The following is an 18,236-nucleotide window of genomic DNA, read 5'->3' as shown; positions in this document are numbered from 1 at the left end:
TGTTCTTGTGTCAACAGAGTGAAACACAATAGACCGGCTGTGGGGCTGTCTTTAGTGGACAGACTTTTTTTGAAGGCCAAATTTGGCCTGAGACTCTTACATTAAAGGAGTTAGAGGGCTTAAAGTTGTGATGGTCAATGGTCTTTGTATATATCCACAACTTTAGAGTAGAAGAAATTGGCCATCTGCCACAAAAATCCTGAGAGTTCTTTATGCTCGAAGGAGCTGAGAAGACCGATAAGAGGTTGATCAACTTAAAAAGAACTCTGGTGGATTTAGTTGAAGCAAGCTCATTAGTGCAGTACTGAGACGTTTCCTCCCCAATAGTCACTTTATATTCCGCCAAAATAGCCTTATAAGCAATTTTGTCAGTAGAGAAGTTAGATTTTCGCCGTGCCCGTTCTTGGCGACGAAAAGCAGTCTAAATCATTCTGAAAACCATGGTGCTGTTGGCGTCTTTCTTCATATATGAATTTCCTTGAGAGGGGCCACAATATTAATAGATGCCGTGAGCCACAAGTAAAATTCTGTGGCCGCTGATTCAACTTACTCATGAACTGTCAGTTTGCAGTTATTCAAGGCCAGGGATAGGGTTTCTACTCTTAAGTCCTTTCCAGTTTCCTTTTGAGCCTGAAAGGGGAATCCTTAGTCTCTTATGAAGAGTATTGCAAGTCCTAAGGGAAAGCTGTAGGAAGCTGTATCTGTATATACTATACTAAAGTAAGGTATAGAGTGCACAGAGTCCCGGGAGTCCCTAGAGGTATAACAAAGGCTACATGAGGTACGTAGTAACAGATCTCTATGTGGTAGTGTGTGTGAGCAGGTGGGCTTATCCAGAGGGTGTCTTAAGCATTTATTGTATTCACTCAATCAAGACTGAGGCACCCACTCGGAGTCTGAATCCAGACCAATTAGGTATGTATAACAAGGTATACATATATTTTATTTCTAGATCCTAGGAGGACTTGGTACAAGTAGCTAAAATATACTTTTATGGTAAACCTTTACACAGAAATGCAATTGGGAATGGATTTGTACTTGCTACAGGTTGGTATGATCTTAAAAAGCAGTTTGAATTACACAGAAATTACTTTTAGGATACTTCTTGATTACTTTTAGATTACTGGGATACCACACCTAAGGATCTCACAATACATGGTAAGTAAGACTTTTCTTGCCTTGAGTTATAGTTACTGTTTTTCCCATACAAAACAACAGTTCCACACATGGAAAATTTTTAGGCCCAAAATCTCATAACATGGGTTCCTATGGGAGAAATATGGTTATTGGTTTTACAGGTAAGTAAACGTCCTACAAGTGGGCATTTTGGGGGTTAGGACCAAGGTTCCCCAAACTCTAGGTAGGCACTCTTGTTGCACCACCAGCGGCACTAGGGCGGCCGTGTGCAGAGTGCAGGGGCCCAATGTTAGCCAATGGGGGCTAAGGGGGCCTTCGGTTAGGGACTGCTTACGAGCAGGCCACTCAGGTGTGGGAGCAAAGCTCCTGGGTTAAGCTCAGCACTGCAGGGGGCAACAATCAGTTCAGGAGCGGCACTGGGGCGGCAGGGTGCAGAGTGCCAAGAAGACGTTGGAGACCCTGTAATTTTCAATGGGAACCTTCGGTTCAGCAAAGTTGCTACAGGCTCGGGCATGGAGACTTCCTGAAGGCGACCACTGGCTGGAGAGTTAAGTTGGGTTAATAGTGGATGCCTGGACACTGTCGATTGGGCCACCCAAGGCCGTGGCGTGTCAGGTGCAGGGGTGTCTTCTGGCATTGGGTGTTCTTACCAACTCCGGTCGGGGGGACCATTCAGACTGAGACTGCAGGCACCATCTTGGAGCTTGAAGGAGGTCGAGGGTCACCAGGTCAGGATCACTGGGGAGACCTCCTCGTAGTATTGGGCCACTCGAACTCGTGCTGTGGGCCTCGGGTGCAGGGTGGTGCAGAATCGCAGAGTCGCTGGAATACAGATTCTGGTCTTGGGGTCTGGTGCTCACAGGAGAAGGAGTCTGTAAAGTGAGTGCAAGGCAGGTCCTCCGGGCGCTGGGGGGCTGCTGGCTACTCTACAAGCCGTTGGGGCAGGCCGGTATGGCTGGGTCCAAAGCAGTAGGTGTCGTCTTCTTCCTGGGTTAGCTCGGCTCTTCGGTCCTTCTTCTTTCTTCCTCGAACGTGAAGGCCAGGTTCAGGGTTGTCCCAAAATACTAGATAAAGGGGTGTGCAGGTCGGGACAAATGGGTCCCTTCCTTGGGGTGGGTACACGCCGTAGTGTGCCATCCTTCAGTGGGAGGGGGGCTTGAGCCTCTTCCTGATTGGTTGGGTCCCCTCATCTTCTAGATGGAGGGGCCTGAGATGTTTCATGGGCACACATCTCCTCCTAGCTTGGTTTTCCCGCCGATTCTCCTGCCTAAAGTGGGGGGCAGAACCAGTGGGAGCTTGGGACCCAGAAAGCGGAGGCTCTCTAACCAGGGGTCCAGAAACCTGCTGGTGATGGCAAATGGTGGGCAGCCATTTAGGAACCACACCAATCCTGGTCATTTTTCAGGGTTCATCTCTAAGATGCCCTCTGAGTGCATTTTACAATAAATCCCACACTGGCATCATTGTGGGTTTAATGTGCTGAGAAGTTTGCTACCGAACTACCCAGGTTTTAGTGAAGCCATTATGGAGCTGTGGCGTTCGTAATGACCAACTCCCAGACCATATACTCTTTATTGTTTAAGTACACTTACAATGTCTAAAAATTGACTTAGACACGGTAGAATAATGCCCTCACCTAAGGCTAGTGCACCCTGCTAGAGGGGTGGCTTCCCTAGGCCTCAGGCAGTGGGTTGCAGGGATGGCACACAGGGATGTGTGCCATGTTCAGACTTCACTTTTCTCTGCAGCAAAACACACAGCCTGTAACTGCAGTGTGTGGGTGTTGCGGTACAGGGCCTCTAAGGTTGACACAATAGTTGCTGCAGCCCTTAGAGGCCTTCTTAGGTCGCAGTGCCCTTGGTACTCATGGTACCTTTTATAAGGGGCTTACCTGTGACCAGGGAGATGTCAATTGTGAATACAAAGGTACAGTTTTGGTAAAAACACCGGCCCTGGGAGCGTGATTGGCAGGGACCTAGGGCACATTAAGTCTGGTTGCATCGGATGTCAGGCAAAAAGTGGGGGTAACCATGCAAAATGAGGCACTTTCTGACAAACTCCACATGTATTCAAAGGCACAGCTAAAACATGGGAGTCAGCAGATATGACGGTAGTCGGGTGGTCATCATCTTTGATTCTCCCCAACCTCCTACCGCTACATTAGTAAATGGTAAGTACATCTGTTCAGACACATAACTCGAGGCATGTCATTGGCAGGTTGGGAAGATGGAGGATGCCACACTCTATCCAGGCGAGGATCTTATAACGTTTGCAGATGCCCAGGTTGCTTTTTAAGTGAGACCTGCCAGAGAGCTCTGGAGAGTGTTTCCAAGAGCTCCAGAGGAGGTGGCCACATTGGTGGAGCTGCTGGACCTGGGGCAATTTGAAAAATAATTTCGGAGGCTGAACAGAGATAGCATGTGCTCATGTGCAAGAGGTATCAAGCAACAGACTGTTTAAATTAATACACTTTTAAATATGTTCAGTCCACATATTTTGCACCAGTAAAACTAAGTAGAATATATCTCGATTGGACCCTGAAAGGCCTATTGTGTGGAGAACAAGAAGCTGCGTTCTTGCTTATGAATTGGATGTGCCCCGAGATATTGGAATCTTTGGAAAATAAATGAGTCGAGAACAATGAAACCTGCGAAGTCCCACAAAACAATATACTCTGATAGAGACTTTTAATTGCAGATTCCTTACCATGTGTATACCGCCAGACACTGCTCTGGGTGCAGAGATTTTTTTAATAGCAATTCCCTCTTGTGTCAATAAGTGCTATCATGCGGCTCCACATGCGATCCACTATGCCTTGAATGTGATGCCGGGCCACTGTATGAGTACCAGTGAGTTGGGCAACAAGAGACATCTGTTATTCAGCGCGAAGAAACCTCTGAGTGAACATGCGCTTTACAAATACATATGTTATGTTACTATATTTGTACTAAATCTATGTGGCGATGTAAGATCCTTTCTTTTTGCATCTTTCGACTTGGATCCAGAGCTCCATCTATCCTGTCAGTTTAACAGAATTCTTTTGTCTCAATATTTTCTCAGTGTGCAAGGGATGTCTCCTACTAAAACCACAGGTTTTACACCACTCAGGGACATTCATCGTCCGATGTCAGTAACAGACTCTCACAATGTGCCTCTGCTTTAAGCATGAGTCAATGTCATGCAACTGCTGTCCGAAGATGAACCAAAGACCATACGTGACTGCAAAACCAAACTTGCTACTGTGGGACTCGGTCCTGGTTGAGGGCACAGACACAGTCTCGTTCCCAAGGCCGATCTTGAGATCAAAAGTCATCAAAATTATAAAGCTCAGGTAAGTCCAAGAAATGTAGGCAATATAAGAAATCCAAGCATTGATCTCCTTCGTCACATCATTCCCACCATTCTTCGTTGCGTGACATTATAGGTACCTTCAGGCCGCAGTCATTCCTCAACTTCAGAACTGATTTCAGCCATGTCAGTGCACCTTAATCTTCTCTGGTTTTCGGTACACCACAACAGCTGCATGAGCTGAGGTAGGCCAGGTACCAGCTTTTCGGTAACTATCTGAATCCCTCTGGAGCACCTTTAGGCACCAAGGATTTGAGGTGTCCTCCAGTGAGTTTACCCCCCGCGGATTTCATCCCCCCTTCCCCTATTGTGAGACTTGGCCTCAACATGAGGCAGTCCCCTTCTTCAAACTTGGCTCCACCGATTCAAGCCTCGATAGATGGCATCAGTCTACGCCTTGACACTGACACCAACGTCTCTGATGCCGGAAGTGGAGCCAATAGTTTTGTCAGACTCCAAGAAATATTACAATACACCTTTACTTGCATTTGGACCTCTCCAGAAATTGGCCTTTCCTCACCTAATCCTGCAGTGGCAGCCGAGGGGCCTGCATTCTTTGCAACTGTAATGAGGCAGTTTCTGATGTGTTGATTGGCACCTGGGCGAAACTAATCTATTGCTGTTCAGTCAGTTTATAGGTAGCAAGGCAGCATGGGCTTACTCGGAGTCCCGAATTTCATCCCACTCTAGAAAGCCCAGTGATGAATGCGTCCACAAGCAGAATTAATTCAAAGTCATTTTAGACTACACGCCTAAAAGAGAATCCAAACGCATGGAAATATATGAATAACGCATATTTGCCTCTAGTAGCCTTGACCTTCGATCAGTCAACACCAGCTGCATCCTTGGAAGGTACGTACACACATTGTGGGCCGAGGCTTCGGAGAGGGAACCAGCAGAGACAGCACCAGAATGTGCCCCTGCAACAATATGCCTCCCAGTCCTTTTGCCTTTTAAGGTAGAGCCAGGCAATCTGGCCAACAGCCTCCAGGCCAGCAATCTACTCAGCCAGTAGCTTGTCCGCCCCCCCCCCATCCACCTCTGCCGCAAAAATCACTGTCATTCTCTGCAGCCAAATTGTAGAACACGGTTACCCCCTTCCTGTCGCACATCCAGTTATGCCACTCACACCACAACACCTTCAGGATGACCACCTGTTCATACTCCAAGGAGAAGGCTCTCTTGGCAAAGGAAGCCATAGAAGAGGGTGTCAGCTTCAGAGACTGGGACTGGCTATTACTCCCATGATTTTCTGGCTCCGAAGAAGGACTGAGGGCTTCTCACCATTCTCGATCTTCGGTGTCTGAACCCTTACCTCTTGAAGGAGGATGCTCACCCTGTCCCAAGTTCTATCTGTCGTGGAACAAGGATACTCCATAGTGGCGTTGGATTTATATGAAGCTTATTTTCACAAACCCTGCCCTGCAATCCCAAGGACGTTACCTGCAGTTTTAGTGGTGCCCCTTTAGCTGAGCCATCCCGGATACAGTGCTTATCAGGGTCATTCCTCCACCTCAACAAGTCCAAGACATTCAGGCTATGATCACGATGTTTCAACCCTTGACCTGGGTCTCGATGAGTGACTTTGAGGTTCTTGGCCTTCTGTATTCTGCTTGTGGACCATGCCAGGTGACACAGACTAGCTTTGCAGTGGAATTAGCACCAATGAAACCCGTCATATTCCAGCCAGGTGTCGGAGGCGACTGCAAAAGACCTGCAGTGGTGGCTTCTCGACCACAAATGGACCAACAGCAAACCCCTCTCCCTACCCCAACCAGAGCTAATGGTCATGATGGATGCATTGTTGCTAGATTGGGAAAGTTACCTGGGAGAGGTGGAGATCAGGGACGCCGGTCTCCAGCTTAGACTCTTCTCCACATTAGCCTGCTGGAGTTGTGAACAGTTCACTTAGCATCAAAGGTGTACCTCCCGTCCATCAAAGAGAAATTGATTCAGGTTCTCACAGACAACACAACCACCATGTGGTACTGCAACGAACAGGGCTGAGTGGGGTCGTGGATCCTGTGCCAGGAGGCTCTACATTTCTGGGAGTGGCTGAACTCTCTGGGCATCTCCCTGATTCCCCCACCAAACACCTGGTAGGATCATAAAAAGTCAAGGCAGACAAACTCCGCAAATGTTGTCTAGCAGATCACATATGGCAGCTGCTTTAGGAGGTGGTGTAAGGCATCTTCCAACAGTGTGGTGTAGCACCCTGGGTTGATCTATTCTCAACCTCCGAGAGCGCCATTAGTTAAGCTTTTGAATGTTGGAGTTCCCAATACGATTCTCCTTTGGGGGATCCTTTTGCCACCAATGGGGCTAAGGACTCCAGTATGCCTTTCCACTCCTGCCTGTCCTGCCAGAGTACTGAAAATGATCAAGAAAGACCAGGCCCAGGTCGTCCTAGTTGCCCCAACTGAGCGAGGAGAGTGTGGCATCTGGACCTTCAGACAATTTGCATCTGCCCCCACTTTGGCTGCCTCTTCAGGAAGACCGCCTGTTGCAATAGCAGGGTCTGGTCCTGCACCTGAATCTGCACAGCCTACTCCGCCATGCCTTGAGATTGAACAGCGACAGTTGATGGCTTTCGAACTCCCTCCTGAAGTGGTTCATGTAATTTTACTAGGCATCATTCCACTACCAAAACTGTATATGCCTAATGCCGGGCGAAATTTGTTGTTTGATAGATTTTCCATGACATTCAGCCTTTGCAGGAAATGTTATCGGGCATTCTGATGCTTTGTCTTTACTTAGCCCTGCAAACCATTGCTGGGGCAACAATTAAGGGTAATCTTTAGGCCTTTGTGTTTACCAGATCAGATCTCTCTTTTCAGATCACTTGTTGGAATGAGTTTCTTGAAGGGGCTGTCCATGTGTTCCCACAAACACCTTTTGTAATGCTGCAGTGAGACCTCTATTTGGTTGTCACATACCTGTTGTGCCTTTTTTTTTTTTAAGCCGATGCACAGCTGCTCTGGCTATTCACCCTAGAAAGCAGCCCCCGTAAAGCTTGCACATTCTTTCCACCTCAGCAAAGGCTTTTTACTACTGCGCTGGCGTACGGTGTGCCAGTCTCTGACATCTGCCAGGCTGACATGTGGACGTCCCACCACGTTCAGAAAACACCACTGCCTGGATGACCAGGCCCAATGGGATAGGCACTTTGTCCAAACTATCATGTAGGATTTCCTGGTCTGAGCCATTCCACAGATTAACACCTGGTGAGGTATTGCTTTGGTATCTGTTCACAAAGAGAGGAATCTGTGGTCAGCAGCTCTATTAGAAGAACAAGTTACTTATCTTCGCTAATGCCTTTTCTGGTAGATGCTCAGTCTAATCACAGATTCGTCACTGACCCACCCTGCTTTCTATTCTGTGGATTGGACTCGTATGGTCCATTAATAAGATCCCAAGCTATCTATATTGACACTGGCATATTGAGATATTTATAGGCTCTGCGTCCAACGCTGCAGACTGATATCCGGATGAAATTGACGTCTGGGCACTGAGGTGGTACATTGATATAGTGGCCCTAACATCATATGCTGGTTATCATGGATCCGACGCAAAGCTGCATGTCACCACCTTTCAGTGTGGTGTGCAAGGTTATTGCTTTAAAAAAATAATAATCCAGAACCAGTCTGGTGCCTAGGGGTATTCACTGGATGAGGAATATGTGGTTAGTCTCTACAAGGAAAGGCATTAATAGAAGGTAAAGTTTTCTTCTGGGGATTATATCCAGTCCTATGCCAAAAAAACACAGCATAGGTTTTTAGCTTTGGGAGTGGCGCTGGTGAGTAAACTTCTAGTGATCAAATGGTTGCGCCATCAACCACCAGACATAGTTCAATGGGAACAAGATATGATTGAATGGTCACAGGTTGAGGAAATTGAAATGTGTGAGGTTGAAACTGATAAGAAGACAGTGGAAGATTTGTCCATGTAGGCTGAAATGATTCAGGCATTTGTTGGGGAATAGGGGAGCTAAGTTATGTTATCCCCAAAGAGGAATGTATGACCCTTCTTAGGGATAGACTATGTAAATAACTTGAGGAATATGATGAAATACATGAAGTTACACTATGGCTGTGTATCAAACTAATCATGAATTGTAATGCTCGTGCTGCTAAAAAAGACGAAAAATAAAGACATAAATATCAATGTAGTAGCTGTATATGCTTGCAAGAGATTTGAGCGCTGGAAAATACTGCTTTAAGAGGTTAAATGATCAGTCAACATAATATGTAAATAAAGAATTATGAACTGATATTAATAAAATAAAAATGTAAACCAGATTGACCCATGTTAATGAACCAATGTATGCATTTCAAAGCACATTTTTAATGTCGGTTTCCTGACCCTCAATGCACTCACCTGCACTTAAACTACCCTCTGCAAGAAGCTGAGACCTCCAGGCGACACTGCTGCATCATGGCCACTCTTAAAGATGAGATTCACACAAGGGGTTTATGAGGAGATTTAAAGGACCTGCGTGGGCAGACTCCCCACTAAATCAATGCTAAACACACAAAAAGAGCCCACGGGTCCTAATCGTAAGTCTATTGAACGTGTGGGTTCTGCCTACCAAGCTATGGAGAGGATCCCTTTGAAAGGACGCTTCCCCTGTCCTCCGGACATACGCTCTTGCAAACCCTGCACATCACAAGCGGATGGTTGGCACCTTTGGCTCAAAGCCCAGGACAAATGCGATAAATTCCCTGACTGTTGTGGGTTCCACTGACTAATCTACTGAACAACAGGACAACTGGTGTAGTATCACATACCAGTGTCCATTGTGTTTTTCACTCACTTTTGTACATATTCACTTTCTGCAGTAGCTGAAATTTGATCCTGACGAAGGCCATGGCATTTTTATAGATCTATTGGCTAAAACATGTTGATCGTTTCTGAATGCAGCTGTCTAATGCTGGCAGCTATATTACAAGCTATCTGTTTTAATTCTGTCACAGGGTAGTAGAATAAGGTTTCCCTTAGCGAACATTGTAGGCAGTTTTAAACCATTAAATCACTATAGCACTGCACCTCACCTTAAACACACCACGCTCACATAGGGTTTTAGGACCATCCTCTTTCACAAAAAACATCCCTGAGCTCCTCCCTTGCAGCGAGGGGGTTGTAGCCTGTGTCACGACTAGGCTACGGACGCGAGGAGGCACCCCTATGATACTTTCAAAGGGATCCCCTCCATGGCTTAGTAGGCAGAATCCGCATGCCCAATAGACTTACGATTAGGACCTATGGGCTCTTTTTATGTGTTTTGTACTCTTGAAGATGTACAAGACAACCTTTGGCAGTTCTTCCACTTTCTCTTCAGAGCATAGGCACCTAACCCACTCTCCAAACAAAAACATAACCACTCTCTTGAAAGGTTTAAAAAAAAAAAAAAACACACACACAGTCAGTACGTGGTTCTTTGCCATTCTCGGCAAAATTGAACGCCTATGCAAAACATGGTACACCTCTACTCTCTGCTTAGAGCAGTGAGGCACCTTAGATGCCCTTTCTCTTCAGTGCTGGGAGGCTCACCAAGATTCTTCCTTTATTCCAAAAACCCTTATGTGCTAATCTAGTACTGCACTGTCCTTCTGCAATTGTGGACAAATTTGGTCCTTCTATTCCACAAGTTGGTCTGATGGCATTGTTTAGTCATTCCTATCACTCTAGTGTTGGCTTTTAAAGATCATCCTATGATGATGATTTTCATATAAGGATTTATTGTTTAATGCGCTGTGGGATTCAGGTAGCAACTGAGATTGAGAAGCAGAGTGAGACGTTCTACCTTTTGTTGTTTTACTTTTTTTCCCCAGGCTACAGATTTATCAGGATCTGCGGGATGAGTTGGCAAAAGTCAAATCATTGGAAGGAATTGTGGATGTGAACCAGAAACTGAAGCAGAAATGCCAGGTAAAAGAGTAAACTTGAGGCCATTTGTCTTCTTATTTATCTCATAGTATCACAGAAAACCATGTATCAAAATGCTCACTTATTCCGGCAGCTTCTCCTCCACATCTTTCTAGCTTTTCTGCGCCTCCATAACCACTACCTAGCAGCACCCTTCCACTTCTCAATGGCACCGTCCACCTTCTGTTTTTTCCAATGCCTGGTGCAGCACTATCCATCACAACACTTCACCCACCATTTGAGGGTGCTCATGCATGCCAGCTTTGCACTGCTCTCCTTCCTTATCTCGCTTCCTGCTGACCTCTCTCCTTGTAGCTCCCAGCACATTTCCAACTGTGCAGCCCCTTTCACACCTGCTTATTTTTTACAGAATTGGATCTTTTATAGATTTGCGTGGCTGTCATTAAACAAGGAGTTCTCAGAACATTAAAATACGTATTCACGTGAACACATTAACATAATAGTCTACCCTCCTCATATATTGGGCTGGGTTTTCTGAGCCACTGAGATAAGATAGGCCTTGGACCACAACCCTGTGCCAACCTTCAGATTCTACTGTAAACGTTGCATCTCTCATCCAGGTCAAAGCATTTTAGATTGCTTTTCTATTCAAATGTTTAAGGATATCTGACAGAATGTCATAATGGTGAAGGAAAAGTTACTTCACTCTTTGTATGCCCTACCTAGCAATTCATCTTGACACAACAACAGAAATGGAGGTATTTAATTTTGAAGAAATTTGTTTTTTATTGGAATTCATAGATCACATAAAGGGCCAATATGTGTTTCACAACTTTTCTCCAGGGCATAAATTCCATCAGAATCTATGAAAAAAAAAATCAAAATACATTCATACAACAAAATAATGCAATACAATTATTAATATCCATTACAGTGTATTATTAAAAATAATTGAGGAAAATAAATGTTCTAAAAATAATTATTGATGACTACACTGGAATGTGATTTTGTGTAACAACTGTCCATCAATATCTAAAGTGATTTACACAATTGTTATAACTGGTAATTTGATGTGTGAATATATGTTTTTAGCGATTGAAGAAATCACAACTTAATCTGAAATCAGAAATTTCATAGTTATGGTGTGCTACACTACTTGGTATTTACCAGTTTATTATTTCTACTAAATGATTCATTCGGAGGGATCTGACATTGAGTTGTAATTAATATATTGCAAGGATGCAAAATTTGTTGTATGAGATTGTGTAACACATTTTCATTGAATGCACAGCCTAAAATTTGTGGATCGACCAATAGGATTTCCTGCCATTATTATTTTTAATAATAAACTGTAATATACATTTTTAATTGTTTTGTCATAAACATATTATGCGTTTTCAAAGATTCTTGTAGAATTTGGGCCCTGAAGTAAGACATGGTAGTTGTGAAACACGTGTTTGCCTTTTATGTGATATATGCATTTCAATAAAAGAAACCCATTTCTGTGACAATGTATACCATCTTGTAAACTCTCATGTCTGTTTTTGTTTCTATAGCATTGGCTGCTTGTTTCAATAGACACGAGTGTGTCCCATTGTGAAAGATTGTCACATAGTGGAATTTATTAAAAGACCAACAATATCTAATAAAAGCTACAAGCAAAAACATCTGTCTCAAGTAGAAGATATCCTTGGTATTTTATTTAAGAGGGTGTTGACAGAGCCACCTTCAAAAGAAAGCAGCCAATAAGTCTACTTCAAGTACTTTCTGGTCAAGAGAGACATGTAAGTGGAGATTAATCTTGACCTTTGCGCAAATGTAGCCAAAAGCAGCAGAGTGGTACATAAGGTCAAATGCCAGCATACAGTGAACGTGTGGTGGAAGAGTTGGCTGGATTCTTGGATCGAGTGTATTGTTAATGCATTGTGCTGTAATGTTCTTTAAAGATTCCTTCAACCTTTCCCTAACTGGGAGCAGTGTGCTCACACCCCTGACGGAAATGGGGCTGTTGTTGCAGATTCTAGGTGCATATATGTAAAATTCCTGCTGTGTTTTTTTTTTTTTTTTACACTTCTTAGTCTCCAGTCTCATGGTTTCCTGGCTGCGAGCATGCTAAGTGCCACCAGAGATGGTGAGCTTGTGTGCAAGATAAGCAGGGGTTCTGGTTGGATGGTTTTATTACTGACATACAGTTCTCTTCCAGGGGATCCTCATCAAAGTCATAAGCATCTGAATATTCCCATCCATGCGTGGGACCCCGGAAACACTATATTATATGTGCCCCATATATATATATATATATATACAATTGCAGCCTAATAAACACCAGAGCTGAATCATGCTGTAAGGAATTTCCACCATACATAAAAAACATGCATTAGAAACAGGAGAAACAACAACCAAATATGTTTAGAAACAGTTTTAATGCTCAGCAAACAGTAGAAACTCTCATAAATCACTGAAAGCATAGGAAGCTCCCAGGCTGCATTGCAAATACCCAGTCTAAAAAGACTGAAAAGCTAACCTGTAGCTGCATAGCAATAAACTGACACCGTGCCTTTAAGGCACTCCTGAACCCCCAGCTTCCCATCATGCCTCAGGGGTGACAGTTAGGTCAGTTGTTCTTTCCGTCTCCTTCAGGAAGGATCCTGGCAACACAGCTCCACTCTTTTCTGTTTTTTGTCAGAAAATCTTTTCACTTTTTACAACTTTTATTCCTTACTTCGACGTTTTTCATCTTTTGAAGTAAGAAGCTGTCTTTTTCTGACAGGTTTGGGCATTTTTTAACAACTTAAAATGCCATCTCTTTTTGACTCTTGCCCTTCTTGTGGTAAAAAGAAGGCCAAAACAGACTCTCATGAGGTCTGTATTCTTTGTCTACATGAGGATCATGATTCTAAGACCTGCCCTCACTGCCAGAACCTGTCAAGAAGAACCTTAAAGGACACAGAAAGAATTCGCCTGTATGGCCTGGCAGATAAATCATCTAGAGGAAGATCTCCGGTAAGGAAGGGCTCCAAGAGGTCTAGAACGCCTTCTAGAAGCAAGTCCTCGCGTCCTTCTGCTTCAGCGTCGGACTCGGCGCTGAGACAAGATCTTCAGGTGGGTCATTTATCTAAGAAAAGACCTTCGACATGGGGCTCGCCGTCGAGAAAAAGTACGTCGTCGACGTCGAAGATTCGGAATCCTCTGCCGGCGTCAGCCCGGCGACGATCGGCGTCGAGGAGCAGAGACCCTCTGCCGTCATCAATCCGGCAACGATCGGCGACGAGGAGCAGAGACCCTCCGCCGCCGTCAACTCGGCGTCGAGGAGCGAAGACCCCCCCCCGCCGTCGTCTGCTCGACGTTCGGCGCCGAGGGCAGGTTCACTTCTGTCATCGCAGTCCCATCAGCGATCGACGTCAAGAGCGAAGACTCCTCCGCCGTCGTCAACTCGGCGACGATCGGCGTCGAGGATGAGGTCTCCGCTTTCGTCTCGATGGCGTTCGGTGTCGAGGGCTAAAAATACCCCTCCGCCGTCGTCTCGTAGATCTTCGACGTCGAGATTGGACACAGCTCCGCCGTCGTCTAGACGATGCTCGGCGTCGAGAGAGAGAGTCCCTCTGTCATCGGTTTCACATCGCCGTTCGACGTCGAGACAGCATTCTTCACCTGCTTCTCATCGGCACCGGTCGCTGTCGAGACTGCGTTCGACGTCGAGCAGACGGGAGGTCCAACTAGCAAGAAGTCAGGAGCCAGGATCGACGTCTGGAATGCGTGCAGGTTCAACGTCGAGAGCACGCTCGACGTCGAGACAGGCCTCGGTGAGGTCTAGGGATGGATCGGTGGTCCTGGTGACGGAGTCAGCCTCGCGCCATTCGTCCTCTCACTCTTCCAGGAGGACTTCTTCAAGGTCAGCCACTCCGGAAGCTGCTAGCCATGTCCGCAAGTCTCCTTCAAGACAAAAGGAGGCCCCTTCGGCTATTCAGTTGTCCCCAAGATGGCAGCTGCCCTTACGTCACTGGCAGGACTCAGGGGCGACCAGGCGAATGCAGGAGTATGCCGGTCTGGTTCATAGATCTCCTCTTCAGAGATTGGTGGACGAAGTGGACAGTCCTCCCAGGCAAAGGCACGAGAGGTCCCCTGAGAGGCGGCACTGTAGATCGCGTTCCCCCAGGCGAGAACGCATAGTCAGATCACGAGAAAGGAGGCACCGTGCTCATCGGCGAAGTAGAAGAACCCCATCTACTTCCTCTACCTGGTCCTCCAAGAGGGATTATTCCCCCACACTATCGGACAGCCCGGTTTCCAGGGTCTCTCCCGTAGATGACATTAATACATAACCATGAGGTTCTGCAGAAGGGTGCTCAGAAGCTCAACATTGAGATGTCTGTCCCGCAAGTCACGACGACAGTGATTTTCGAAACTCTTCATCAGAAGATTGCATCTCGGCCATTGCTTCCATTGGTTCCTGGGATCCTTGACCCGGTCATGGACACTTTTTTAACTCCAGCAACCATCAAAGCGGTGCCGGCTCGCATCCTAAAGAAATATAAGCCGGCTACCTCGGATCCAGTCTTCGTCAAGACGGACCCTCCTGCAGACTCAGTCAACGTGGCGGCAGCAAAGAAGACGCATGCTGAAACGGCCACTTCTTCTGTTCCACCGGATAAAGAGAGCAGGTCTCCGGACTCGTGGGGTCGCAAAGGACTCGTGGGGACAAAGTCTCTGGGACTCTTTGGAGCGGTTCAAAACCAAGCTCCCAAAAGAAGACCAAAAGGATTTTGACGAGATAGTCACTGAGGGATCTTTGGTGGCAAATCAAATGATTAGCACAGCGGCAGACAGTGCGGTGCTTTCTGCGCACTCTTACGTGCATGGAATATGCGCCAGAAGATCATCCTGGTTAAGATTGACAGGACTAAAACCAGATGCACAGCAGAGGATTTGAACCTCCCATTCTCTGGCTCTTCTCTCTTCGGCACACACGCAGATGAAGAGATGAATAGAATGAAGACCGAGTTGGACACCCTCAAGGCGGTTGGGTTGGAGTAAAAGAAGGAATTTAAACGCCGCTACAAATCCAACCAGCGCAAGGGGCCTCAACAGAGAGTTCAAACCCCTCAGTGGTCCCAGAACAAAAACCAGGGGAAGTCCCAGTTTCGGGGAGGAAAGTCCAACAGACGTAGAGGGGGTCACCAGCAGCAGTCCTCTACCACGGCGAGAGCGGGAGGGAAGTCATGAGCAGTGGCTTCCTCTGCCAACGTTGCCCACTCCAGTAGGAGGAAGTGCTTCACAACATCTGGCAGAGTGGGACAGCATCACAAAAGATCGCTGGGTGCTAAATATACTGCGCAATGGATACGCACTACGTTTCCGTGCGCTACCAAAGGACATACCACCAAAAAAGTCTCGTCCTCACCAATTAAAGCTGCTTCAAAAGGAGGTGAGGGCTCTTCTTCAAAAGCAGGCTATAGAAAAGGTTCCGCCCTCTCAAAGAGGAAAAGGAGTTTACTCCAGGTACTTTCTTGTCCCCAAAAAAGATCAGGAGCACAAGTTTCGACCGATCCTGGACCTTCGACTTCTGAACAAGGTCATAGTGAAGGAGAAGTTTCGCATGTTGGCCCTTCATCAAATATCTCCACATCTGCAAGTGGGGGATTGGATGTGTTCGGTGGACCTCCAAGATGTGTACTTCCACATTTCAATTGCAAAACGTCATCGCAAGTACCTACGGTTTGTGGTCGGCCACAAACATTATCAATACAAGGTCCTGCCCTTTGGACTCAAGTCGGCCCCGCGAGTCTTCACCAAATGCATGGCAGTGGTGGCAGCTTTTCTTCACGGAAAATGTCTCTTCGTATATCCATACTTAGACGACTGGCTGCTGAAAGGTCCATCCCCGCTGCACGACTTCCAGATCTGTCTACAACAGTTGCACTATCTCGGCCTTCATGTCAACATGGAGAAGTCAGTGCAACAGCCCACCCAGAGCATCCACTACCTCGGCTCTGTTCTGGACACATGCGTGGGAAGAGCGTATCCTTCGGAGGAGAGACTGTCTTCGATGAGACAGAAGTGCAGGCTTCTGCTCCAGGTGCAGAATCCGACAGTCCGGCAGGTGGCATCCCTGCTAGGATCCATGGCGTCCTGCATCTTTCTCGTTCCCAACACCAGGCTGAGGATGCGGCCTTTGCAGCAGACTCTGGAGGACCACTGGGATCAGTCAACAGGTCGCTGGGAAGATCAGATATGTCTCTCCCAGGCGGCGAGATACTCCCTCACATGGTGGACTCAGCAGCGGAATCTGATGGTGGGAGTCCTTTTTCACCAGCCACTTCCAGTGCAATCGGTGGTGACAGACACGTCTCTGCAAGGCTGGGGGGCACACATGGGGTGCCCTCAGATACAGTGACGGTGGTCAGCGAAGGAACAGACCTACCACATCAATATGCTGGAGCTACGAGCAAGTCCACCTTGCTCTGAAAGCTTTCCTACCGGCAATCGAGTCCGATTCGGTCCTGGTCCAGACCGACAACACGACGACCATGTTCTACCTAAACAAAAAGGGTGGAACTCGGTCGCATCCTCTTTCCCTGGAGTCACAGGCGATCTGGCACTGGCTTCTCGCCCGGAACCTCTCGGTGGTGGCAGTACACCTTCCAGGAGAGCTAGATGTCAAGGCAGACGCACTCAGCAGGCACTTCGAAGATCAGCCAGACTGGGTGCTACACGACGAGGTTGTGGAGGACCTTTTCCATCGTCGTCCGGAAATAGATCTATTCACAGACGACGAAAACACAAAATGCCATGCCTTCGCGTCCTGATTCCACCGTCCAGGGACCAGGGGGAATGCGCTTTTGATGGACTGGTCAGGGACATTTGCCTACGCCTTTCCTCCTCTGCCCCTGATCCCGAAGGTGGTGTCCAGGCTACTCAGATCCAGCATGACGATGATTCTGATAGCTCCAGACTGGCCACGGCAGTGGTGGTACCCGGACATTCTTCATCTGTCGGTACTTCTAAACAGGAGACTACCTTGTAGGCCGGACCTGCTGACCAAGATGGGCGGGAGGATTCTTCATCCCAACCTTCCCTCACTGAACTTGACAGCATGGCTCCTGAGGTCCTGCAATACGGACATTTGAAACTGCCTCCTGATTGCATGCATATTTTGAAAGAAGCGAAAAGACCCTCCACAAGAGCGTCATATGCGTTTAAGTGGAAGAGGTTTTTTCTTTGGTGTAGAGAACATCACCTTGATCCTACGAAGGGACAGGAGGATGTCATTCTCCCTTACCTTCTGCACTTAGCAAGATCGGGTTTAAAGTATGCTTCTATCAGGGTGCATTTATCTGCCATTACGGCGTACAGGAGATCACCTAGTCAGCCCTCCTTTTTCCAAATGCAGGTGGTCAAGGACTTCTTTCAGGGGTTGAAGAAAGTGTATCCCCCTGTTCGAAACCCTTATCCTCCGTGGGAGTTGAACCTGGTGTTATCTAAATTGATGGGCCCACCTTTTGAGCCAATCCACAGAGCTTCCTTACAGCATTTGTCTTTGAAGGCCGCTTTTCTGGTAGCCATTACATCAGCGCGCAGAGTAAGCGAGATCCAAGTGCTGTGTACCAATGAGCCTTACACTGTTTTTCACCATAACAGAGTAGTTTTAAGGGCGCATCCATCTTTTCTCCCTAAGGTGGTGTCTGATTTTCATATCAATCAGTCCATTTCCCTTCCATCTTTCTTCCCAAATCCAGCAACCCCGGCTGAGCGGTCGCTTCATTCCTTAGACCTCAAGAGGGTGCTTAAGTTCTACTTAGAAAGTACTAATGGCATAAGGAAGACAGATCAGTTATTTGTCAATTATGGCGCCATGAGAACAGGCT

The 18,236-nt window shown here is 46.7% G+C and overlaps 1 protein-coding gene across 2 annotated transcripts in view; it reads left to right on the top strand.

Moving 5' to 3' along the window:
- DUS1L (dihydrouridine synthase 1 like) overlaps positions 1 to 18,236 on the top strand; it is a 228,910-nt gene that overhangs the window by 168,288 nt on the left and 42,386 nt on the right. For both annotated transcript variants that reach the window (XM_085617567.1, XM_085617566.1), the window contains exon 9: positions 10,317 to 10,413. In XM_085617567.1, the coding sequence (XP_085473693.1) occupies positions 10,317 to 10,413 (97 nt within the window). The remainder of the gene's footprint in view (positions 1 to 10,316; positions 10,414 to 18,236) is intronic.

This window comes from Triturus cristatus, chromosome 7 (assembly GCF_964204655.1).
Source record: "Triturus cristatus chromosome 7, aTriCri1.1, whole genome shotgun sequence".
NCBI classification, from domain to species: Eukaryota; Metazoa; Chordata; class Amphibia; order Caudata; family Salamandridae; genus Triturus; species Triturus cristatus.
The sequence above is the reverse complement of the archived record's forward strand: the minus strand, read 5'-3'. Positions and strand labels throughout refer to the sequence as shown.